General features: G+C 50.6%; 1 protein-coding gene across 1 annotated transcript in view; it reads left to right on the top strand.

The window, feature by feature from the left end:
- The window catches only part of Lrfn2 (leucine rich repeat and fibronectin type III domain containing 2), a 134992-nt gene that overhangs the window by 102458 nt on the left and 5470 nt on the right, over positions 1-27064 (top strand). The window contains exon 2 of the mRNA XM_013019109.1: positions 7089-8528. Coding sequence (XP_012874563.1) covers positions 7114-8528 — 1415 coding nt within the window. The 5' untranslated portion in view covers positions 7089-7113. The remainder of the gene's footprint in view (positions 1-7088; positions 8529-27064) is intronic.

A 27064-nucleotide genomic window follows, 5' to 3' on the forward strand; every position in this document is an offset into this window, starting at 1 on the left:
GGGGGCTTCCCAGCCCCTCGCCAGCAGAGGGCACTGGTGAGGCCGGAAGGCCTGTGGATGGCCCCGGATGAGGTGTCTGGTTTGGATCTGCTGGAAAGTGTGTGATCAACACCAGAGAAGCTGCGATGGCTGGAAATTCAGCCCGCTGCGTCACCTCACCCAGGTGACAATGGTGATAAGCAGGCTCGAGACTGCAAGTGGTGACCTCCAAAAGAAAATAGAGCAGAGGTGATTTTAAAGATCCTTGCATTTGACAGTCACATCGAAGCACAATTTTATTGACCAGAGCACCTACATCTGCATCCTGAGGGAGGAGGGGAGGCTGACGGGTGGGATTCGGGTAAGACTGAGGCAGTTGACCAGACGGGAGACCTGCCTGCATCCGCTAGCCGTGTCACCAACCCGGACACAGATCACAGGAAGCCATGTGAATCCATGGGAAGTTGAGAGCAGAAAGTTGACGGTAAAATAGCATTTGTTCCCAAGGAACAAATGGAACAAACGAACTCTGGGCTGGCTCCCTCCTCCTCACACCCATCCTCCATTCTCATCCGTGCTGTGTGTCCAGCTTTCTCCCACACAGTCCCACCTGGCCAGGTGTTCACTCCCCTCCATTCATGCAACCACCCCTCACTCACACACCGTCACACACCCTTAGTCACGCACGCCTGCTGTCACATACCGACCTCCTCACGCCCTCCCCCCCCCCTTCACATTCACACTCCAGGTAGGCCTTCCACCATTCACAACCAGACACTTAGTAACCACACAGGCTTCACCCATGTCTCCAGACAGACAGTCAGACAGAGAGATAGACAGACAGAGGAATCCTGCTCCACAGTGCCGGGTCATCCTGGGTAGAACAATCAGGATCAATGATTCGTGTGAGTTGAGGTCTCCACAACCCCTCCCCGCATAAATCACTCATTTTTTCTTCTCTTTAGTCATTGATGAGACAGTACATGGTTTTCCTGTCATTTTTTATTTCCCCGCGTCTCACATTGCCACGGTAGCTCAGGTGATTGGCTGCTTTATAGAATGACAGTTATAATTAACATGTTTGCCTTGGGCTAAGTTCCTCAGAAGTGGAACAGTGATTGGAAGCAAGGATTTGAGAGTGTAAGTGCTTTTCACTCCTGTGGTGATTTCAGGGGACAATAAAGAGAAATGGGGAGATAAGATGGCAGAAATGGAGGTAGGCCTGATATAGGCCTACAGAGCAGGTGCCTGAGGGGAAACTGAGCCCCATTGGAAAACGTACTCTAGAAGACAATTTAGAATGTGCTTCAAGATTGTTCCCACTGGGGGCTGAGGAGGTTGTAAGGTGCCCATCATCTTGGTCTCCCACTGGCTTTGGCCAGGGGTGCTGTTCACTCCCAGCATGTCTGGCCTGCCCAGCAGGTGTAAGCATGCACGCTCCTGATGCAGAACAGAAAGCCCAGCCTGCCAGAAGTGTCGGGGACTGTGGCGATCCATGCAAGAAGACTGGGTATCCATCCACACAGGGATTCACGCATCCCAGCTGCCTACCCAGTGCCAGGTACATGGCTTGCCACTGGGGATTCAGAGCTGAACAAAAATTACAGTCCCTGCCAGGAAGGGGTTCCCAGGTGAATGGGAATAGAAGCAGGCAAACATGTAATCACCTTGCAGCACAATAAAAGCCATTACAGCCTTGCTAACACAGACACATATGCCTGGGAGAGTGAAGGAAGCTGTTCAAGGCCTAATAATAATGTGCTTTTGATAGCAGTTGCTTGTTTCAGACAGTAGAAGTTTAAGCAGGGCCTCAGCGGGCTCCCGGTACGCTTTGGATGTTTTAGACACGAGTTCTCTCTCCTTTGCTATTGTCCATCCTACCAGAGTCAGCTTGATTTCTCTTTAGCATGGCTTATGAAAAGGTTTGGGTGGTCCACAATGCGGCTCTTGTCCCCCCCCCCCCCCCGCTTCATGTAAGGGACAGCACAGGCCCGTATTGTATGGTGGGTTATCTTCTTTAGCCATGAAGTGGGCACCTTCTAGGACAATGGCCTTTACATGCCGTGATTCTACCATCAAACGTGTGGCTCTCCAAGATCAGAGGCTGTGCCTCGGGCCAAGCAAGGAGCAATCTGGACCCAAGGACTGCCCCACCCCACCCCTCACTCCACCCCACCCCACCCCTCACCCCTTCCCACACGTGGCACTGCCTCCCTCCTCTTTTCAAGGTTCTCGCAGGATCCCTATGCTGAGTGGACAGTGTCAGCACTCAGAAAACCAGCTTCCCCATGCCAACTTATTTTCCTTGCCCTTAGAAGGAAGTGTATATGATCATTTTGGGAATCTGTGGGTATCCTGGGCCCTGTACTAACCGCCACCCCCCCCCCCCCCCCCCCCCACCCACATGGAAGGAAGTCAGATTTCCTCCCTACCTACCCCCAGGCCTCTCCCCAGAGCCTCTGCTTCTTCCAGTGCTCCTCTTGATCAGGCTTGTGATTTATGGGGAGCAGCAAAAGTCTGGGAGGGGAATCTGGCAAAAAAAAAGGAGGTGCAGGTGTAGATGGCTGCCTCCTTTCCCCAGCCCTTCCCACTCTTATTAATTCACGTTCACCCAGCCAGGAGCACCCTGGAGGGGTGGGTCTTTTTACCTGAAGTTGGAGACAAGCCTCGTACTTGATTTACAGGCAGGAGGGACTTACCAAGGGGGCGGGTGGCTCAGGCTGGTTGCTAAGGTATCTTTTAAATGGAAATCAAGATGGAGAGACAGCTTACATAGAGAGACCAGCCATCTGCTAACTGTTGTTTCTTGTGTCTGGAGCGGCTCATGGTGGTTCAGCCCAGGAGACAGCTTGGGAGCAGGGAGAAGGGAGGAAAGTCTGGGGTCTCACATCTTCCAGCCAGAGAGTTTTCAGTTTGATTTTCTGCCTCTACATCCAGCACTCTCCACTGTCCTCATCTTTCTTTGTTCCTGTTGTTTTAAATAGAAAACTCCATCTGGAAGCTTGGATTATAAACCCACAGCCTAGACCCACAAGGCTATATTTGCTCTGTGTGTGTGTGTGTGTGTGTGTGTGTGTGTGTGTGTGTGTATGTGTGTGTGTGTGCACGCGCACGCACGCGCGCGCATGTGTGGTGAGTGACTCATTACCACCAGGTCCTGACAGCTGTGTCTTTCTGAACCAACCAGGCCTCTCCTTCTGAGTACACCGATGTTCCTTCTAGTTTTTTCCCCAAGCAGAAAAAAACCGCAAACATAGAGGAATAGCTGGTCCGTCGCCAGTTCCTAAGCCATTCCATAGTGGAGCAATCAGCTCCTGATGAGGCCTGCAGTGGCCTCCTCTACTCAGAATGGCCTGAGACCAGGCAATCCTTGGGCTCAGCTGTGCTTCTTTCCAGGGGAAGCTTGGCGGGGGTGGGGGGGTGGGGGGGTGGGGGGGGTGGGGAACCAACAAAAACCCACTTGCTAGTGGTTGAGAGAAGACCACAGGACTCAGGACCACCACAAGGTAGGAGTGGGCAGGTGGTTCAGTCCCCCTAGGAACACCCACTGGGGACACATACTGGATTCCCCCATGCACGTTTGGAAGAAGCATGCGAGGAAATCCAATCAAAGTTGGGGAGTCACTGTTTGTGGTGAACACCCAAGATCAGGCTGACTCTGGAGCACTGTGGGGAAGAGGGGACTCCCCCCCAACCTTCCTCCCAGTCTGCCTCACCTGGCCATCTCCTGCCCGCTACTCTATACAAGCTGGCAGCTCTGCTCCTCTGCCGAGGCCCTCCTGCTCTGAAGGCTGATTTGGACATTGGATACCAGGCTCCTGTGCCCAGCCACATTTGTACTCGGATTCCTCCATCCCTACCTGCCTCTACCAGCTTTGTTCACCCACACAGAAAATCCCACAGCCCCACCACACGCTTTTCATCTGTCTTTCCCCTCTAGTCTCAGCTTTGGCTTTCTCATGGCCACCTCTCCCTGCTCTCCACCCTCCATCCCCCGGGGAACTTTTCAGAGGGACTCAGGCCAGAGCCCCCCCTTCCAGCATTTGTCTCAACTACCTGCAACCAGGAGGGAACCCCACCCCACCCCTGGTCAGGCACCCATCCAGTCCTTTGTCTTCTTCTCCATTGGAAGTTGAAACTACTCTTTGTTTGGCTGTGAGGGCGATGCATTGACAGTTCTCAGAATACAACTTTAATTAAGATGCAATAGTCACTTCTCTGTCAGTAATCTTGCACACTGATTGCTTAAAATATATTTACCCGGCTCTATTATGTCATAGATTTGAATTCATTAGATGTTGGTTAATCCTCAACAAACTCTTTTTTTTTTATAATGTGATTCATTTGGCATAATTAGCAAAGACAGAGCGGGGTGAGGCAGTGGGCTGCATGCGTCTAGCTCCAGAATGAGCATCTGAAAGTGCCTTCCTTGCATGCTGCCATCCTGGGGCCTTCCAGCCCAGGATGGGAAGACTCAAAGGATGCTGTTAGCAAGACAAGTGCATATTGCACTGATCTGGTCCCTGGGGGTCAGGGTCCCAGGACACAGCTGGTAGAGAGGCCAGGGTTGGGGAGGGAGAGGTCTGGAGGGACAAACCGGAGGGGCTAGCACAACTGATGGGGTAGCCTTGAGCCTAGACCCATGTGAACCTCACAAATATGATCACTTTCCAGGTGTGACCTGAGAGAAAATATGGGTTGGTGTTGCTTAGTTTTAGAACATGGTGGCATTCGTTGATAAGAGCTGCTGGTTCCATGCCTTCCTCATAGAGCCACACAACACTCACCTGTCCTTCACCCCTTCCTACCTATACCCACAGCCTCTTCAGGCTTTGTCACCAAGGGGCACCCTTGGATATATCTTTCCTGCATCCCACTGGGCACTAGAGACCACCCAGTTCTACTGGGGCAGCCACTGTAGTCAGAGGAATATCACAATTCTGTTTTGTGTCAAGGGGACTCGGGAAGGATAGGTGGGAATCCCTAGAGGAGCTAGTGTTGAAAGTAGAAGATTTCATGTGTTCTATTATGGCCCAGTCAAGTGGATGGAAAAGATTCCATTGGTTTTATTAGGCCCCAATCAAATAGGGACCTCGAAGGCTAGAAGCCATTAGCACACAGAGACAAGTGACAGATGGAAGGCTTCCATGCATCATGAACTGTGAATGAGTCAGCTGCTGGGGGCTCACGCCTATAATCCTAGCTAGTCAAGAGGCTGAGATCTGAGGATCATGGTTCAAAGCCAGCCAGGAAAAGAAAGTCTGTGAGACTCAACTCCAATTAACTGCAAAAAAATATGCCATTGCTCAAATGGTAGAGTGCTAGAATTGAGTGAAAAAAGCTAAGGGACAGTGCCCAGGGCCAGAGTTCAAGTCCCAGACCCAGCACATAAATAAATACTACAACATACTAATGATTCTCAAACTGAGATTTCTAGAACTCTAATTCCTCAAAAACAAGAATAATGCAGACTTAAGCATTAATCCGGTATCTTTACTACAGCAGTTTTTCTCAACTCTTCTGAACTTGTTAATTTGCAGAGTGCTCTCACAAGGGCAAATGAAAAGGCCACACTTCAGCACCTTATTGACCTCAGAAGCCACTTCTGTGGATCCATCATTAGCAATTCCAGAAGTCAGTTTAAGAGATGTTAGTCTGCAAGATGCCACACAACTGGTGTGCAAGGCTTTCCCAGAGTCCAACCCAACTGGTTATTTTCAGCACTCCAGAAAGAAGTTATATAAATGTGATATAACAAGGGGGCATGAGAAAACTCTAAGACCCAAATCACACACACACACACACACACACACACACACACACACACACACACACACACACACCCTTGTCTCCTACTGTACGAGGTGTTCATCCATGTAAAACTGCTACTAAATCCTAGGTGGTGTCTTGGCCTTGATCATAGCGTGGTCAATAAAAGTAACCTCCTTCCTCTTAGGGCTTTGCCTCTAACACAGAAGAGAAACAAACAAGATGAGCAGGTAAAATATGGAGGAGATGAGAGTGGGCTGGGTTCCAAGGAGAAAATACCGAGTAGAGGACAGGGACATTTAGCATAGGGTATCTTGAAGGCAGAGCATTAGGGAACGCTCTGTGACAGCCACTGAGACCGTGAGCTCCTGGCCAATCCTTGTGCGTGTATATCTGTAATCCTTCCCTTGCTTCTGAAGCCTACCACCCCCACCATGACAAGTTCATTCTTTTGTCTCCCTATTCACCCCATTCTTCAGTGTCATGAATTCTCAAAACATTGTGAACTATGTAATTCCCCTCAGTAAAGAAAATCATCCAAAGCCACGCCCCTACCAATCCTGGCATCTCTCAGGGCCAACTCCCTTCTTGTCCATATCTTTGTTAGAGAAGAATTCTGGTCCTATTTCATTTCATACTTAGTCTAAACCAACTAAAATGGTAACACTGTACTTCAAAAGACGGCCTTAACACCTTTTCAAACTCAATGGTTTTGGATAAACCACTAAATTGGGTCAGCTTCCCATCCATCCAATCTATCCATTCATGTATGCATGCCTCCATCCATCCAGTCATCAATATATACACACATACATTTATCCATCTATCCATCCATCAATCTGTCCATGCTTCCATCCATCCACCTATTCATTCACCCACTTATCCATCTGTCATCTATCCATCCACTCATCCATCTATCTATCCATCCATCCCTACATACATCCTTCCATCTACCCATCCATCCAAGAAATATTGTCTGAGGGTTTACCTTGTTCCAACTATTGTACTAGATGCTTGGGACATAGCAACTCATAATACAGACAAAAATTCATGCTTTCCTGGAGTTACTAGAAGAAATAGTAAATAAACACCATCAATGGATGAATGAAGTAGTATGTTCAAGATGACAAACACTAGGGAAAAAACAGATAAAAGTAGAACTGAATTAGAGAGCTTGCATTAGAAGACAGGAGATCTTGCCAGAGCACATTCTCTGCTAACTCCTCAGGCAGTGGATTTGTGAGAGGGAAGGGAGGGAGGCAGGAAGGGGAGGCGGAAGCTCTGGGCTAGGACATTAGGGAGTTCCTTTTTGACCTTGACCTTGTGTCCCTTCTTTCCAGGCACGGAGGCCTGAGTGACCAGACCATGGAGACCCTGCTTGGTGGGCTGCTGGCATTTGGCATGGCGTTTGCTGTAGTCGATGCCTGCCCCAAGTACTGTGTCTGCCAGAACCTGTCTGAGTCACTGGGGACCCTGTGCCCCTCCAAGGGACTGCTCTTCGTACCCCCCGACATCGATCGCCGGACGGTGGAGCTACGCCTGGGAGGGAACTTCATCATCCACATCGGCCGCCAGGACTTTGCCAACATGACCGGCCTGGTGGATCTGACGCTGTCCAGGAACACCATCAGCCATATCCAGCCCTTTTCCTTCCTGGACCTCGAGAGTCTCCGCTCCCTGCACCTTGACAGCAACCGGCTACCGAGCCTTGGCGAGGACACGCTCCGGGGGCTGGTCAACCTGCAACACCTCATCGTCAACAACAACCAGCTGGGGGGCATCGCCGATGATGCCTTCGAGGACTTCCTGCTGACGCTGGAGGACCTGGACCTCTCCTACAACAATCTCCACGGCCTGCCCTGGGACTCCGTGCGGCGCATGATCAACCTGCACCAGCTGAGCCTGGACCACAACCTGCTGGACCACATCGCCGAGGGCACCTTCGCCGACCTGCAGAAACTGGCCCGCCTGGACCTCACCTCCAACCGGCTGCAGAAGCTGCCCCCGGACCCCATCTTCGCACGCTCCCAAGCTTTTGCTCTGACGGCCACGCCCTTCGCCCCGCCGTTGTCCTTCAGCTTCGGGGGGAACCCGCTGCACTGTAACTGTGAGCTGCTCTGGCTACGGAGACTGGAGAGGGAAGACGACCTGGAGACGTGTGGGTCGCCGGGGGGGCTCAAGGGTCGCTACTTCTGGCACGTGCGTGAGGAGGAGTTCGTGTGTGAGCCTCCTCTCATCACGCAGCACACGCACAAGCTGTTGGTTCTGGAGGGCCAGGCGGCCACGCTCAAGTGCAAAGCCATCGGGGACCCCGGTCCCCTTATCCACTGGGTGACCCCTGATGACCGCCTGGTGGGGAACTCCTCCAGGACCGCGGTGTATGAGAACGGCACCCTGGACATCCTCATCACCACCTCTCAGGACAGTGGTGCCTTCACCTGCATCGCAGCCAACGCCGCGGGCGAGGCCACAGCCACGGTGGAGGTGTCCATCGTGCAGCTGCCACACCTGAGCAACAGCACCAGCCGCACTGCTGCCCCCAAGTCCCGTCTCTCCGACATCACGGGCTCCAGCAAGACCGGCCGGGGGGGAGGAGCAGGGGGTGCAGGGGGCAGTGGGGCTGGAGAACCCCCCAAAAGTGCCCCCGACCGCGCGGTGCTGGTGTCCGATGTGACCACCACCTCAGCCCTGGTCAAGTGGACGGTCAGCAAATCCGCACCCCGCGTGAAGATGTACCAGCTGCAGTACAACTGCTCCGACGACGAGGTACTGATTTACAGGTGGGTACTGTGTACTGTGGGGGAGTGGCCGCAGGAGGGGCAGGGGAGGTGGCCAGGTGGGGCTGGAGGGTGTAGGGGTTGGAGCGCTTCCCACCTTTAGGCCTCCTCTGGGGCCAGCCGTGACATGGCTAGGCATGTAAGAGGAGATCGAAAGAGAGGGCTGCTTCGAGGTTTGTTGTAAGAGAGTTCCGTAGGGAGAAACAGAGAAGCCACATTTTGAGAGGTCGAATCAGGAGTTTTTAATGGAGAGCCGGCCGCTGTGGGTGGACTCTTGTCTCAAAGACCAGCAGCCCAGAGCAGAGCTAGCACACAGCATGTAAAGACAAAAACCACACGTTTGGGTGGGGCACCCCAAGCCCAACCAAAGCAGACTGTATTGGGAAGTAGCTCAGGTACCAGCAGAACTTCCATCTAGGGAAGTAGCTCTGGAGTCAGCGTAAACTTGCCCTATAGGTGGGAGGGATATGCCTTAACCATATAGGGAGAAAGCCTCAGAGGAGAGTGAATGAAACCATTTAGGGAGCTCATGGAGGATGAGCATTCTTCCTGTAGCAAAAACTCTCCTGAGACTCAACAGCATGACCTCTGAAATTCAAGGAGTAGCTTCTCTGAACTCTAGGTTTTTCAGAGCTGGGTGGAAAGTCCCCTCCACCCAGAATGGCTGTAAGGACTAGGCATATTGCTTAGACCCAGTCTCCTTACTTCAGTTGAAGAAGGAAAGGACCACACATGGCAGCTGAAGAGAAGCCATAGAAGGACCCAGGCAGGGGGCAGTGGTGGCTGTGAGTCTCTAAACTTGATGCTTTCAGACCAGTTGGCTGATGTGCTAGACCAATGTGAGGATCTCTTAGCCAGAGGATCTGACTTGCAAGCTGTCATTTGAAGTCAGCAAGATCATTGGAAGTGTGTGTGTGGGTTGGGGGCTGGCCAGGGTTTTATCATGGCTCTGCCACTTGCTTGTCCTTTGATTTTCCTGGCCTGCCTTCGTTTCTTTACCTGTAAAATGGACATCATTTATGTTAGACTTAGGATGGATATCTGGTGACAGGTAATTCAATCAAAATGACTGGAAGGAAATGAAAAGAAAGAAAATGGAAGCAGGAATGTGTTGGCTCATGTCAGGGAAAAGCCAGGCAACTGCTTCAGGAAAGGCAGCATCAAAGGGACAGACCCACCGATATCCTGTGCGCTGGGTTTCTTTCCCCCAAGGACCACATAGATTCATACTCAGGCAGCTTCTTCCTTCCAGAAGACCTCTACCCAGCCTTGGAGGGGAGAAAGGTGGCCCGTGGCCCTTGATCTCTGATGGCATGAGCCCTGGCTCCCATGAGCAGGGCTGAGACTTAGAAGGGTCATCTTCCCACATGAGTTGAGCCTTCTGGTCTCCAGTCTTCTCATGGAAGTGGAGACAATGATAGTGACCTTGTAAAGTTACTGTGAAGGGCAAGGGGTCATTCCCCAGGCTGGGTAGAAAGAGAGACTGGGTAGTAGAGAGATGAAATAGAATCTATCAGAGTGCTAGACAGAGGCTACGGGATAGGAGAGCCGACACAGATGAATCCCTGCCGAGGCCAGCCTCAGTTTCTAGGGAATATGAAGGACATGGCTTAGAATCTATGGCTCAAGGAAAATCTGCTGTCCTTCAGCATCTTCTGTGTTTAATTTCATGCATGCAGAACAACTGGTTTCAGAAAGTAACACACAGACTTTATCCCCTAGGCCACGGGCACCTCAGCCTTATTGTTGACATATTTATGTGGGGTGGGGGTTAGAGGGGTGGGTGTGTCCATCCTGGGGCTTGAACTCAGGGCCTGGGCACTATCCCTGAGCTTTTTTGCTCAAGTCTAGTATTCAACCACTTGAACACTTGATGGTTAATTGGAGATAAGAATCTCATGAATCCAGCCCTGGATGACTTTGAACTGCAGTCCTCAGGTATCAGCCTCCTGAGTAGTGGATTACAGATGTGAGCCACCGGTTGTCTGGCTTTGGGGAGCATATTTGATGGGAAGAGCAGGGTATAGGAGCCTGAGGGGGGTGTACCCAGAAACCACAGCCCAGCCAGGATTCCCTTTCCTTGCACATGCTGGGCCCTGCTGGAAAGCAATATCCTGTCTCTGGGAGCAAAGGAAGCAGAATAAAGGAATTAATCTGAGGCACATACATGCATACATGGGTCTCCAAATGTAGAGATACATAATTAAATTTAAGCATACATATGTGAGTTCTTCTACTTATAAAAGTCAAGTCTTTGTAGAAAATTTGGAAAGTGGAGAAAAGATATAAAGAAGGAAATGAAAATTACTCATGCTCCACCATCCACATTTAAACCAGAGAGGTATTTGGGAAAGCACCTTTCTGTTTTATATCAATCCTAATTATATTTATGGCCAATCTAGTGTATATTATTGTAGCTTAATCCTGTCTACTGAATGTGATCATTTGCTCAGTTCCCATGGAATTGAAACTTTTTTTTTTTTGGCTTGGCTCCATGGTAACTGATTTAGGCAATCTTTAATCATTAGACATTCAAGTTAAGTTATTTGCCATTTATCAATACAAAATGGAAGGTCATGATGGTATTTTTATATATAAATACTAGTGCATTCCCAATGATTTTTCTCAACCTATTTTCCTGGGAGTTGAATCATTGGCTTAACCAGTAAATTATAATGTTTGCATGTTCCACATAAGTATTTATTTACCGTGGTTCTAGGCACTGCCTGTTTTGACCACACCCTTTTGGATATGGAATATAAAGAATGCCTTTCATCTTTGCCAGTTTGAGAGGTGAAAAAAATGGAACTCATTTTAATTTACATTTCTTTGATAATGTGTGAGACTGACCTTTGGAAAATAAGTATATTTCTTCCCTTGCGAATTTAATATATGGACTCAACTTTGATAAGAAGCATAAAGGCAAAAACTTAGCAGCTCTGCACTGGCTCAGGTGTGGGGTGATGGGCTCAGGGTTCAGGAAGATGGGAAGAAGATGAGAACATCTACATAGCAACATACCAATGGCCCCAAAATGGTGCCCCTGGGGTGTCTCACAAATGCCAGGGCAGGGCAGAGAGGGCTGTGTTTCTATAGACTTTCAAGATAGGAATTCAAAGTCACTTTTATTTGTTGATTAGGAATCTGGAGACTCTAGAATTATAAATATAATGAAAATAAAATGGAGCCATCAGAGTTAAAAATGCAGGTGACAATGGTGACTTCATTTTATTTTTTTGTCTAGTTGTGAAGACTGGACGAGGTATACATAGAAAGTTCTCCAAATACTGTGGGCCTATAGAAGGGACCAAGGGTCATGGCAGAGGAGTAAGGGATAGGGGAAGAGGAGGAGGAGGAAGGAGAGTAATAGCAACATAAAGCAAGGCCATTATTTTGTATGTCTTCCTGGGTAAGGAAATTGAACAGGAAGAGTAGATTTATAATGCAGCCTTTCTTTAAATGGATGGATTTACAGAGTTTTAGGGTCAATCTAAGTGTGAGCCTAGAAGCTGAGTAGTAATAAAATAAGGATACCAGTGCCATCTTGGGCACATGGTGGATGATAGGGTAACTGGCGCCATCTTGTCTTCATGATAGAGGCAAAGAAGTTCCCCATCCAGGTGATGGGCATGCCTGAATCCCTATAGGCAGGATGGGGACTTGGATGAGAGGTTACTGGACCTGTCAGTCCTGTGCTTTGAACTCGGGAATCTCTTGAGTTTCCTGTAACCCTGCCCCCTGATCCTGACCTTATTTAGGCCCAGACCAGCTCAGGTGCCATTTTGCCTTGTGTCTTATGGCCCCTGGCTCCTGGCTCACCTCTGGTCACCAGGGTATCCTACTTTGACTCTCCATTGGAGTTGATCTGGTTTGTGGGGATTGTTTTTCTGCTCTTTCTTTGCTTTACTACTGTCATGACTCCATTTTTCTCATAGTATTGAGTGTATTTGAGGGGCTGCAGGTCTTTGTGACAGGAGTCCACCTGCATTTGCCGGCTGTCCAATAAAGACTCCTGATTCGACCTCTCAAAATGTGGCTTCTCTGTTTCTCAAAATGAGCTCTTGTATGACAGTAAGGACAATCACATATGATTGTGATCGTACTGTGTGACTTCACTTGTAGCCTCTGTCTCACTTAAGAATTTAATAAAGCTCTGCCAGGGTCCTATAGCCAGGAAGCAGCAGGATTGTTGCTGTGGCTTGGATACTCCATATGCATGTACACACCAAGGATGCACACGTAAAGGTTTAGTCACATGGAACAGCAGAACTGAGAGGTGCTATGGGTCTTTGGGGTCGGGGCTTAGTGAGAGGTTCTGAGGTCAGTGGGTGTGTCCTGGGCAGGGAGAAGGAGATGGGCACTTTCCCCTCGTGGTCTGTTTGTGGCTATTGTCATTAGGCATCCTTCTGCAGAGGCCCTCAGCAATGGGGCCACCGCATCTTGGCTCTGAACCTCCCAACAGTGAGCTAAGAAAACCTTTTCTCCTTATAAAAGCTAATTGCCTCCAGTATTTCCTTATGGAAATTCCAGACTCAGCCACTGGCCTCCTGTAGTTTTCACTGTGTGGGTGCTTAGAAAGAAATAGAGACTCAAAGACAGAAGCTAGTTAGAAAATGAATTGTCCCCAGGGGGAACCCAGAAAGGCCTGCTGATTCCTTCTGGGATGCTGAGCCAGCAGCCTGACTTGGTTTGCAATTCCACTTCAGACTTCCCAGCCCCATGAACAAATCAACGTGGCTGTGGCTAAGTGCACCATGTTTCCCCAGTGTAGGACCCTGAGGCAATTGTGCCTTTTAGAGTTCCTTATCCCACAGGTACTTGAGCCCCCAAACCTGGCAGACATTGGTAGAGGCTCAGAGAGAGCTTGACACAGAATGAAAATGAGATTCCAGGCCGCGTTCTAGGGAGGGAGGGGCCGTGGACAATCCCAAAGTCGAAGTAACTCAAACATGACTGGAATTTGGTGCCAGTGAAACTATGCCTTGCATTTTCAGGTGGGCACTGGGGCTTGAACTCAGGGCCAGGGCACTGACACTGAAGCTTTCATGCTCCTTAGTGAAGCCACGGCTCGACTTCTGGGTTTTTGCTGCTTACTTGGAAATAAGGGTCTCATGGATTCTCCTGCCCTAGGCAGGCTTCAAACAGATCCTCAGATCTCAGCCTCCTGAATAGCTAGGAGTATTGGTGGGAGCCATCGGCAGTACTTTGTTCTTTTGTAGCTGTCTGGTGGCCCAAGCTGACCTCCTGGGCCATTTGGCCTCCCTCGGTACACCCAGCTAAGCACTGCAGGTAGGCGTTGGACATACCAGACGCACTGAGTTCACAAGTGGAGCCTGGCCTGTTTCCCTGAGCCGGGAGAGGGCTGACAGTGTGACAGCTCTCATCATTAGAGCCTGCCCATCCAGGAAGGGCCCAGCATTAATGAACACATGTCAGAAAGGGAGAGAAGTAAATGGGGGAAGAGTAACCCCTTCCCCACCCAAAGAGATCAACAACCCAGCCCACTCAGCCTGATCCCTGGTGTGACACAGGAAGTCAAGTGGCCTGCATGTCATCATTCACAAACACTTATCTCTAAGAGTCATTGAGAACATCTGTTACCAGGTGTGATGTTGGAAGGGGAGGGAGGAGGGGCGGGGGAGGGAGTCAAGGGAACAGTAAGCTTGCTCCTGGGGCCCAGGGTGGGCTTAGCCAGGCTGCAGGCTGACCTTCCAGCCCATGTGATGTGTCCATCTTCTTCATGTAGAGAAGGAAGGTTCTGAGAGAAGAGGGACCGATGACAGCCAAGCAGCCCCTTCCCACAGTATCCACAGGCTCCATGGCTGTCAGGCCATGTCCTGATCCAAGAAAGAATCAACCACCTGTCCAAACCACCAATCCCATCTCCCATCTAGGAAAATGCCAGCTTTTACCCCCAGGAAGATTCAGAAAAATCACCCCCACCCCCACCAAGGAGTGAAGGAAAATGTGTCAATAAGTGTGGCATCGCAGAACTGCCAGGTGAGAGGGCAGGATCTATCTACGTGGGCAGGAGAAAGTTCTTTGCTTGAGCCGCAGCCCAGGACAGACTGGCTGCTTCTGAAAGGCCAGCCCACAGGCAGAAGAGAGGGGTACATAGGAGAAACTGGGGAAGAGGGGGAAGAAGGACCACATCAGCATCTCTCAGACTCTCCCAGTGGCACTCACGGGGATTCATGTCCTGCCATTGGAGCTGAGCAGCAACATGGCCCCGGAGTCCAGTCCCTAACTCCCTGAGAGAGCAGTAGGTCCCGGCCAGGTTTTGCCGTGCACTCCGTGTATCTCTCCGTGAGGCTCTGCTGCATGGCTGGAAAAACGCTGTAGAAAGACAGAACCAAGTACAAGGTTGTTTCTGGGGCCATGTTTATTGCCCATTCGCTGAATGGGATTGGGCGTTAAGAGTGAAATCCCAGGCTCCTGCCTGGAATGGGGAGAATAATGGTGCCATCCATCCTGCAAGATTGCTGTGGGAGTGGAAAGATGTGCCAGGTATAAAGAGAGGCATCCGCCCAGTCATAGCCGCAGAGACACGGCCACAATGGCAAACCCATCTCTAGAGCCCTCGATACAGATAACTCATTAGCTATTCACAAGGGATGGATTGGATCTTCCTGGACAGGTTGGTGTCCTTGAACCGCACTGTGGGGTGGGGATCTGACCTCACAACACTTAAAGGAAATAAGGGCCTGGAAACGCCACTCACCAAGTGGTATTAAACACTGAACCTCCAGACTCGGGAATGAGCTGGGGGCTACAAGTTCAACCTCCTTTCTGGTTAGTAATTAGCCCTCATGAAGGTTCCAAGGTAAACGCCTGGCCAGGGAAATTGGTCCTCTTGAGCGTTTTCATGTGCTCGCCAAAGTGGTGGCTGACCTGGGCTGGGAAGAGTGTATTCTGAGCCGTTCTGGGAGCAGGCAAAGCAAAAGAAAAGCTGCGTTCTGGGGTGTAGACAGGATTCGGAAGGAAGAAGTGGGGACAGCCACTTTAGGTGAAATCTACAAATAATAAAGAGCAGAGGGAAGAATGATATGGCTAAGCTAAGGACCTGTGAAGACCTGAAGACACCAGTGGAGCAGCCAGCTCCTGCCACAATAATGCCGTGTAACAAAAGAACCTGAAAAATCTCAGAGGCCACACTACCCATGGAGCTGGAGTTGAGCTGGTCTTAGCTGAGTTGGGCTGGCCTCTCCACCTCCTTCCACTCCCCTCTCAGAACCAAGCTCTGGGACTGGTTGGATCTGCTGATTTGTGTTCCCTCGGGGAGACCCAGGGGAGGGCTAGAGAGCACCTAAATGTGCTCTTCTTCTGGTGCAGACAGCCAAGAAGGCAACCCCACTGTAGACGCAAACGCCAGGCCTGCTAAGTTGCCTTGACTGGGGTTGGGGACTTGGGGTGTGTGTGGGGGATCTGGAAGGCTGGCGGAGGCCTGGTGGGGGGGTGGCGGAGCAGGGAGACACAGACACAGGGTCTGGGAGGCTGGGATGGTAGCAGCTGAGGTGACAGCCTGCACCAAGCACCCGGAAAGTATTTTTACCACTGTCAAAATGCCATGGCATGTGCGTGTGAGCTCCAGTCTGCTCCGGCCTCCCCCTCCCCCTCCCCCCTCCTCCCCCGCCCCTTCTCTCCAGCCTCTTGCCAGGGAGAAAGTCTGAGAAGAGAGAGAAAGGCTTTGGGACCCCCGGGCTGTCCCAGGACGGGAGCTTCTGTCTGGTAATAAAATCAAAGGGGAGGCGGGCTGCCTCTCTGAGTGCTCACGCTCAGTCTTAAACCCTGCTCTCCCCACCCCTGCCTGCAGTGGGCCTAGGAACTGGACCCTGTCCCAAAGCCCTCCCTTTGCAGATCAAAGAGCCTGAGGTAACGCCATTCCAGGTGGATTTGTTTGTGTCTATATAAGGCGTAGAAGTCTGGGGAATGCTGAGGTGACTTCCTCTGGGATTGGTCCACTGGGGATGTTGATGTGATGGAGGGTGTTATGGGAGCCCTGGCGGCTGCAGGAGACAGGAGAGGTTGCAAAGCAAACTACAGCCCAGCTGCTCTGTGCGGATGTATTTATGGCCAAGGGCTTGAACAAGCTCAGGGAGAGGAAGAGCAGAGCCAGGGTCCCTGGAATCAGTCCAGCTTCTTGTTGGCCACAGCTCTGTTGCCCTTGGTGTCTGGTTCTTGCTACTTTCAAGTGAAGTCTAGAGCAGCTCAGGGGCAGCTCAGGACCATCCACCCATCTCTCCACGGGGCCTGCCCCACGCACTCCATCTTCCTCCATAGTTAACCCTGGTTGTGTGCGGTGATGCTCCTGGCTCACTCCGGGCCGCTTCTCCGGCTCCATCTCCCCTTTCTTCCCGCTCACCATGAGTCATCCTGCTGGTTTGATTGTAGGCTCCTGACGTCAGGTCTGGACTGCACTAGGAAGTGTGAACAGGGCTCTCCTGCGTTCCCCCAGCTCACAGTTCCCTGGGAGACAGTAGGGAGATACCCACACGTGCAAGGCATTCGTGGGCCCAGAAGTCTGGCAGCCTTCAGCGTTGTACAAGTGAATATGAGAGCAGGTCTTGAGGACTGACCTCCCTCGGGGAAATCCACGGAAGGCTGCCTGGAGGAGGAGATCTACACCCCCACCCAGGGCTGCCCTGAGTGCAAAAAGATACAGAGAGCAATTGCAGGCAAAGGCTGCCATGGCTGCTCTGTTCTCTGGAGCAGGAAGGGGCTGGTGTGTACCCACCTCTGACACGTCCTAGATTGTTGATGACTTACGGCGGCGGTGGGCAGGATACCAAATGCGGCATGGCCAGAGACAAGCAGACCAAGGCTGCCCTGCTCCAGCTGGAGGTGGCTCCAGTCCGAAGGCAACCTCAACGCTCCCTGGCCCACTGGGGTGCTGAGATGTTTCTAACACCATTGCCCGCTGGATATTATTCAGACCCTGTCTTGTCCCCTCCTCCCCTGGCTCTTTCCAAGGTAAAATGGCCCAGTGTGGAGGAGCAGCTGGTGGTCCTTGGCGAAGGGGAGTTAGACTTTCAGTACTTGGGCGTCACAAGGAACCCCTCTGGGGGCCAGACCTGTTGCTGATTGTATGTGTGTGTGTGTGTGTGTGTGTGTATGGCCGGGGGGTACTGGGGATTGAACTCAAGGCCTTGCATTTGCTAGGCAGATGCTCTGCCACTAAACCAGGCCTCCAGCCCCTTTTTGCATGAGCTATTTCCAAGGTAGAGTGTCGCTTTATGTCTGGGCTGGCCTGGGCGGTGATCCTCTTACTTGTCCTTGCAGTGACCCTGGGAATGACAGACACACACTGCTGGTCCCCAGCCACTGTGCCACTCTTAGAGCTAGGGTAACAGGTGTTTACAACCACCGGATTGAGATGGAGTCTCTCAGACTTTCACTCAAGCTGGCCCTGAAGGGTGATTCGGGCCGCCCCCCCCCAAGTATCTGGGACTAGAGGTTTGAGCCACAGCATCTGGCTCTCTGGGTCGATTTTTGATTGCTCATCTCATTTTACATGTGCGTTAATGGAGCACGCCATCCCCTCTCTTTGCTCGGCAGTACACAGACCGTAAACCACAAAGCCAGTGGATGGAATTTAGGTCAACAGTGCCAAGCCAGCACCGGTGGCTTTCCCTGCAAAGACCACAAGGGTAATAAGAGCTAAGTTTTCAGGGACGTGATTGCGCGCAGGTCCTGTCCCAGCTGTCGGGGCCGCTTATCTGCTCCTTTGATTTGTTTGGCAGCTGATCAAGAAGGACCCGTTGTTGGGAACTTCATCTTGGAGAGGAGAAAACCAGAGCACACACAGGCTAGCAAGCCCCGCTGAGGTGTCTCCTCTGGCTGGTACCTGGGTGGAGCTCCGGTCTACCCCTGGAGGAGCTAGGTACTTGCAGTGCAGCTTGCATGCTGAGCTTGAGCATTTTTTCTGCACGGAGCACCCTGGGAAGCGTGCCACTGTTATACCCCTCACCGTAGGGTAGGAATGGCCCCAGCCTATCTCCCTCTAAACACAACCAGCATCCTTCTTCTTCCTGCGGCTAATGCGGATGTCAAGAAGTGAGCTGTGTGTTGTGGTGTCACAGGTGATGCATGCTTGCATCCATTGAATTAGTTAATTGATCATTTTGGATATTGGGGATGGAACCCAGGGCCTATGAAGGCTCAGCAAGTAATCCACCACCAAGTACCTGTCCAGCACGGAGTTGTGAGGCCAATGACCTCATCTCCTGTCACACTGCGCCCTTCCCAGAGCCCCAGAGCCACAAACCCATTGTCACTTGGAGCCACCACAAGCAAAGAGGGGACAGACATAGGAGCCACACCGGTGGCCCCATAGATAAGGAGTAAACAGGTAGCCTATTTAGGAGGAATCTCAGTTAGACAAGTGGAGGAACTTCCAGGCAGTACTGGTGATGTCTGACAGAGCCTTGGATTGAAGGCAGAGGCAGGCCTTGGGGCTTAGAGAGCCTGGAGGGTTCTGTCTGATGTGTGCCTCCCTACCTACCCTTGTCCATTCTTTTGTTGTTGGTGGTGGTGCTGGTGATCATGGTTGTGGGGCTTGAACTCAAGGTCTGGTTGCTGTCCCTGAGCTTTTTCACTCAAGGCCAGCACTGTACCACTCTGAGCCCAGCTCTGATCTGGGTTTTTTCTGTGATTAACTAGAGATGTAAGAATCTCATGGACTTTCCTGCCTGGGTTGGCGATTCTCAGGTCTCAGCCGACAGAGTAGCTAGGGTTACAGGTGTGAGCCACTGGCACCTGGCTTTGGGCATTTTCATTTTGGACTTGCCATCTGAACCGAGGCTGCTCTCTAGTCCAGACTTCTTGAAATGAAACTCAGGCCTTGTGAGAATCTAGTGACGAGGCAGACTTGGGGGAGAGGAGATTAGGGCCTAGTCTCTGCCATCCATGAGCCACTACAGTACTGTGGTGGTCGCTCCCCGGGAGAAGAAAGACCAGAGCTCAGTGATGAGCCAGCCAGGCAACCGCGGCCCAGGCATGGGACATGAATCTTTGTCAGCCATGAGGCTCGGGCTTGAGGCTGTCCAGCAGAGAGAATGGCCTATAGATCATAGCTGGGCTGCTGACCTTGATTCTTAAGCAAAGTGAAGAATAAAAGGTCATATTTATTCTATCAGAGCCACGGGAGCCATGAAATACCAAAGTGTGAACAAAGGCAGCAGTAGATCACTTGCCAAGCTGGGGAACTGGCTGATCTGTTTTCCAGCCCGTCACCTACTGCAGGACTGGGTAGAGGGTAGGAAAAGAAGAGATGAGGCCCCCCCAATAGTGCTGGCTTTGAGCTACAACAGTGCAACAAATTGCTCTGATTTCTAGGTCCCAAGGAGTTACCAGGGCTGTGTTCCTTGGCCTCAGTGTCCCCTTCACAGTGATATTATAACTGACATACACCCAAAGCTGACCCTGTTCTCCCTGGCCAGACAGACACTCTGTCTTTCTGTCCCTGTCTCTTTCTCTAGCTTATGTAGCCAAAAAAAGGGGATGTGACAAGGGTGTTTACACCAATCACAGCAAATCTTCATGCAAATAAGGGTTATGTTTGCACCAATCATAGCAGGCCTTCATGCAAATGAAGGATATGTTTGTACCAGTCACAGCAGACCTTCATGCAAATGAAGGATATGTTTGCACCAGTCACAGCAGACCTTCACTGAAACTGTACCCACTAAGACACAATCTCTCATGCAAATGAGGGACTGAGCTTGCAACAATCACAATCCCTAGTGCAAATGAAGGACTGGGTTTTCACGAGACACAGGCCTTTTGCTGGGTGGGCCTCCAGGGGCAGTGTCCCCCATCTGGCTTGGGTGGAAATGGCTACAGGGTCATGTAGAGTTCACTGAGGCTTGTGATGACAAAGTTTATTGCAATCTGTTTGAAACTCTCAGGTCAGTTCCTTTTAGAAGCAAAGCTTGTGCTTTGGCAGCAAGCAGCTGTAGTTGCCATGTGGCTTCCTCAAGGTGGATAGTGAAGTGTTCAAAGTGTCTGGGCATCAGACAATGGTCTAACAGTTCATGAGGAGTTCATATTTCTTTTATGCCTCAATTAAACCTGAGTTTCTCACTCATAGTTTACTGCTGGCAGTGTCAAGGGATACTTGGCGACTCTGTGCTGTGTGCACTGTCCCTCTGTTCTGGGATGGAGGATCATAACATTGCCACTTACAGTTATGCCCAGTCAAAACCAGGACAGTTCCCTGCAAGGCCTCGCACTGACATCATAGCTCATGGTGAGCAGTATTCAGACCTCACGCCAGGGCGCCCTGTGACCCAGTAGGTCACCTCTGCTCCCAGGAGGCCTCCTGTTAGAGGACAGCAGTGACATCAGTGTTGTCTGTCAAAACAATGGCTATATACACAGGCCAACTGATTCTGACAGATAGATGATAAAGAAGGAAGACATTCTCCATATGCATACACAAGTAGGTGACTGTGTATAATATGCCAGTGTTTTGCATTCATTGATTCTAGTTTAATAAATGGCTTTTGCAAACAAGAAGGCTGAAACTTTGGGAAATGAAGATATGACCAGTACATAATGGCGTCAGGATTTGTACCTGGTACCCAGGCCACTCGTGTTGAATCCTGTGTGCCAGGCCCTGCCCATTCTTCTCCTGCTTCTTCTCTTCAGGTGATGTTCTTGGGGAATTCTACAATGGCAGAAGTGGGCATTAAGCACAGAGAAAGAGGGCTGAGAATGTGGCTCAGCGGTACAGTGCTTGCCTAGCACACATGAAACCCTGGATTCCGTTCCTCAGCACCACATAAGCAGAAAAGGCCAGAAGTGGTGCTGTGGCTCAAGTGGTAGAATGCGAGCCTTGCGTCAAAGAAGCTCAGGGACAGTGCCCAGGCCCTGAGTTCCAGCCCCAGGACTGAAAAAACAAAAACACAAAACACGAGAAGGAAATTGATCTGTCCAAGGTTACACAGCTATAGTTAGAGCCTCATCTACTTGGCCTGCACTGGCTAAGACCTCTCCTTGACCGGACAGAGTGGCCTTTCTGCTTTCCCCCCTGAGGTCTCCCTGACAGGTTATCTCTCTCTCCAGCCTTTCTCTCTTCCTGGCCATGAGAGGTAAGAATGTCAGAGAGGATCAGCAGAAATACATCTGGGAGAAATGCTGAGGCTGAGCAGGATCCTCCTGACCACCTGGTAGAAGGTGCATTTCTCCAGGGGGTGAGGCCGCGGGCAGAATGATGAAGCAAGCCAGCACGCCAGTGTGCATCCACCACTCATTGCAGGGAGGGGGGGGGTCTGCCTCCAGGCACGTGGTTTGAAGCAGCCCCCAAGGAAGTTGGATCTGTGTTTCCATCGCTCATGTACTCTGAGTGTCCTCATTATGGGAAGCGATGGCACTCGTCTGGGAAGGAGTTGGTACCTGTAGGCTCTGGCTGAGTAGCCTCACATCTTTGTATGTTTCTCCAGGGGTCCTGCGGGGCAGCCAGTCATTCGCACTTCATTTGACGGGCAAGGAGGATGAGATGCAGGAGAGACATACAAACCTATCCAAGATTGTCATGCTAGCAGTCAGTGGGGCTGGATTTGAACTTGATCCTCAGACACCAATTCCATGGCTGATTTTGTTGCCCATCCAGGGTTTGGATTCAGGGCTTCATGCTTACTTAGACTGCTAGTCCATCTGACAATCTACCAGCCCTGCCCCCAGCCCAGTTAGTTGCTGGTTATTTTGGAGATGGTGTCTCACAGACTTTTCTGCTGGGGCTGGCTTTCAACTGCGATCCTCTGGATCTCAGCCTTCTGAGTAGCTAGGATTACAGGTATGAGCTGCTGGCACTTGGCCATTGTGGCTATTTTACCACATGAATATATTGTAAGACTGTACTCAGTCCTGAAGAGCCTACTCAACTCCCAAAGGCACTGTATGATCCACATTAGGAACCCATTTAGCTGAGGAGGAAGCAGTGAGCCTCTAAGATGGCAAGTGTCTTGTCCAACATGACACAGGGAGCTTTCTCCTGTGCGGTCCCAAATGTGTTCGAAGGGTTGATATAATTTCCTTCTTCTCAACTGACAGAGGGAGAGGGTGATCATGTCGGGGGCTGGGGAAGCAAGGCCCCAACACCTTTCATGAACAGAATGAGCATCTCATTCACTTGATTTGCAGCATAAGGGAGTTGTGGTGTGAGCATGCATGGCCACTTCAGCATGCACAGCTGAGAGTTTAGTTCCCAGTGGCAGGAAGAGGAATGGGGCCTCTAAAGAAACGGCTGAGCGATAAAGTGGGATCAAAGTGCCAGGGTGAAGAGGAATTCTCCTTTTCCTTTGTTCTTCCCTCACCTGTTTCCAGGTGAGGCTCCAGCCTCCACCAGGGAGAGAACAAATAGTTCTGGTTTGTATGAAGTCAATTACCCACCCTGTGGTGCTCTGTGGTAGCAGCACCGATGGGCTAACACGGAGTCTTCCCAGACTTGCCATCCAGGGAGGCCTTGGGTTTGCTGTCCACTTGTTTGTTTGCTGGGCATCATGACAAGGATTCCATTCACTTTCCTCTATGGGATCCTGGCAGTGTTTGCAGGAAGCAACTGCAGCTCAAGTCGTGAGGGCCAGGCTTCACTTTAAGGCCCCAGATTCCTCCACCTCTGACGAGGGTTTGAACCCAAGGCTTAATGCTCTGACCCTCTCTTCTCTATCTTCAAAACTCCTCCGTGGACCTTTCGTTACTAGCATATTCTTCCAGGTACCATCCTCTTTAGCCCGCCAAACCCAGACAGAAGGGCAAGCAGATGGACCGGGGCCACGCTGCCTGCTCAGGCTGCTCTTCGAGTGCTGCCCACCAGCCCAACCAAGCCATGGGCAACAGAACCAAGAAGTCTTACCCGTGGGGCTCACCTGCCAGGTGTACACAGCCTTGGTGATGTGACAAAGACATTTGCAATGACCTGTCCTCTTCCCGCCCACCTGGCAGGACTTGCTTTGTGATTGTGCTCTTCCTATGTTGTTTTTATTGGGTCAAAGCACACATCACATTCACCATTTTGGGCACTGACTGTATGAAAATGTACATCGATCACAACCCTCCAGCTTCAGAACTTTCCCATCTGCCCAAGCTGAGACTCTGTCTCCACTCCCCTCCCCCGCTCCCACCTGCCATGTCCAAACCCTAATTCTAGAAGCCACGAGTGTCCTTTGTACATCTGGGCGTTGGACGGCAGGATCTGTCATTCTGCACCCAGTGTCGTCTGTCCTCAAGGCTCCTCTGTGGGGCAGCGTGCGCCAGAATTGCATAAACACACAGAGCGTGGCACGAGCCGGCATGCTGCGTGTCGTCCTTGAACAGGGCCGTGCTAATCGTCTCAGCGTGGCTCCAGGTACAGCATCAAGGCTTTGAAAGCGGGCACTGAGCGATGCTTTTCGGGAGGATGGTGCTGGCTTTGTCCCCCGCCCCCCACCCCCAGCTTCTACCCCCTCTTGTAAGGATGGAGTCTGCCAGCGGGCGCAAATCATCGAATCCGATTCATCACTAGGCCGTGTTGACTCGCTGCCAGCCGAGTCTAGTGTGTTGGGCCTGGACGCAGCTGGTGGGGAATCTTCATTTTGCACACTCCTGCATTCCCGACAAGGTATAATTGATCTGACAACCTTCTCGTGGAGCAAGCTCTTCTCAGCTTCTCCAGGAGATAAATAGATGCGATTGCCATCATCATCATCATCCAAAGAAAGAGACAGACAGACAAAGCTTTGTGTGGACTGCAAGACTGGCCTGGGGGGCACTCAGGCTTCAGTGACAAAAACTGTTTAAGAATAGAATGGGAGCAAAGGTTGGGACAACGCACGGCAGCTCCATTAGGTGGCTCTCTGAAGGGGTACGCCAGAGAAGTGTGGGGTCCAGCTAGGGGAATCTGGGGTCTGGCTGTTCTCTGCTCGCAGACCCCTCAGAAGAAGGTCAAATGCCAATGGTTGCGTGACCTGCGGACAGCACACTGGAAGCGCGCTGGAAACCGTGTTCCTAGGAGATGCTGGAGAGGAATGCGCGGCTTGATTCCAGAACAGTGAGACTTGGCCGTGGGAGGAGAACACCGATGCATCCTTTGGGGAGCAGTGTCCTGGGTAAAGGGCAAATGGAGTCTGGATGGCCCTGCGGGGCTGCATTAGGGCCCCAGTGGGAGGAATGGTGGGCTGTCAGCTGGCAGTCCAGGGAGAGCCAGCTGGGGATCTTGAAGCTGGGGAGTGAGACAGGTAGACACAGGAGTGTCTGACCTGAGAGGTGTAGGCACATGGCTAAGGGGCCTTGTGTGGATATGGTGAATGGGGCGGGGAGGGGTTGGAAGGCCTTTCTCATTCCTCTATTCCAATCATCTATGTGTGGAGATGAAAGAGAGGAACTCCAAAGAGTCAGGGGTCATTGGACCATGATGAACCTTAACCTCTCTGAGCCTCAGCCCCTGGTCTGTTAGAATACAGGTAGTAATTCTATCTCTAACTTAAATTCTTTAACAACGATAGGATTGTTATAGAATTAAGTTAGCTAATACTTACAAATGGCTCCAAACTACAGAGTAACATATAGGTTTTATTCTTCATTACTTGCTGTCAAACAGTTGGCCTGATCCTGAGACTGGCTTCCCGCTAAGACTCAAGAAGATTCTGTTTCAGTCCCCTGGAGTCTGAAGAGGATGAGTTCCAGGACCCCTGCAGATAGGAAAACTCACAAAGGTTAAACTCACTGCTAGGGAATGGTTGTATTTACATTGGACTGAAATACACACTCATCCCCATAGGTGTTAAATCACCTTTTACTACTTACCAAAATCACCTTTTACTACTTACCATGTCACCCACACCTTCAGGGTAGGTGAAAGTTGTGAGTTTATACTGTTTGTAACAAAAAAAGTCTGTGTATGGTCAGATGTTTTTATTCAAATATCTTCCATCTGTACGAGGTTGAATTCATGGATGCCAAATCTGCAAGGGAGCCTGGGAAATGTAGTTCTCTGCCATGCAGAGCAGAGGCTGGAGGAAGGGGGGTGGGGAGAAACTGATTTGAGAGCAAACAGTAGCCTTCCTGAGATACTTGGCAAATGTTTTCCTTGTTGGTTTTCACTAATTCTGGTGCCACAGGGTCTTGGTTTGTTTGCTCACAGCTGGTGCTCTATTGTTTGAGTCATGCCTCCAGCCCATCTTTGTGCTGGTTTGGAGATGGAGTCTCACACTTTTAAGAATAGAATAGGAGCAAAGATTGGGCTGGTTTTGAATTTTGATCCTCTAGGTCTCTGTCTCCTTAGAAGATAGGATTACAACACCCAGCCACCTCTGTGGATTCTTCTGCTAGTATTGAGAGACAGAGACAGAGAGACAGAGAGACAAAGAGACAGAGACACAGAGACAGAGAGAGTCAGAGACAAGACAGAGGCTCATTTTATTTTTCCTGGGTAAGTGCTGGTGTTGCAGTTTCAAATTGTGTTTTAGAGCATAAGAGCTTAATTAAATTTAACATGTTGGAGCAACTTAACTTAAAATAGCAATTCATGCTCTCTGCTAACAGAGATGTCGCCAGTTTATATGATGGAAAGGAATGCTTCAGAGCTTCGGGAATGACTTGTTCACAGACAGGACTGGGGCCTGCTGGGGGTACAGTGAACTGTCTGTGCCTTCGGGCCTTGCTGTCTGCCCGAGTAGGCTGGCCGGGGTGACCACAGACATGCCAGCGGGGTTCTGCATGGAGAGCAAAAACAGGGCTGGGCAGAGCACAGGGAGGGAGGTTGACTGTTCATTTGGTCCCTGTCTGGTGAGTCACCCTGGCATCAACAACCTAATTCTCTAGGTCATTGTGCCTTAATGAGGGCGTAATGTCTGGGGCAAAAGCATTTGGCAACATCTGGATCCCACTCCAGATATGTTGTGCAGGTAGAACTTCCTGCAAGAGGAGAGAAGAACTCCACGACCGAGATTTTATTGACATGGGCCTGGGGGGTGGGGGTGGGGGTGGGTTTGTTGGGCCAAGGCTGAGGTACTCACTGAGTGAGCTCCATGGAGTTTCTCAAGGCACTCTCCGGAAGATTCTTCCCCATCTGCTGCAGACCAGATAATAGAAATAAATTATCAGAAAAATAAATAAATAACTATGCTCCTGGGCTTGACAATCAGTTTGCAAGCAAACTTAGAGGATATGTACACAGGTGTCAGGACAAGAACATGACTGGCAGCCTGGCAGTCCAAGGAGGAGTTGGACTTCTCTCTTTCTTGATTAGTGTATATTAATTGTGAAAGGGAGTGTCACTGGGGAATTTCCATCCCTCCATGACACCATATATATCCTATGCGCTCTCCATTTCTCTTACCTCTCCTCCCCTATTTTAAACAGATTTTGCTGAGTTTCATTATGTCATCTTCATAATTGACATATTTCCATATTATTCATCCTCCATAATTCTTTTTCCTCCTCACCCTCCTGCTTTTCCCCAAACAGTCCCACATTTGCATTTACATTATACATATGCATGTATACAATATATATGCATATGTGCATATATATACCATATAAATGCATATATTTCAGTATAT

The sequence above is a fragment of the Dipodomys ordii genome, unplaced genomic scaffold, assembly GCF_000151885.1.
Source record: "Dipodomys ordii isolate 6190 unplaced genomic scaffold, Dord_2.0 Scaffold44, whole genome shotgun sequence".
Taxonomy (NCBI): domain Eukaryota; kingdom Metazoa; phylum Chordata; class Mammalia; order Rodentia; family Heteromyidae; genus Dipodomys; species Dipodomys ordii.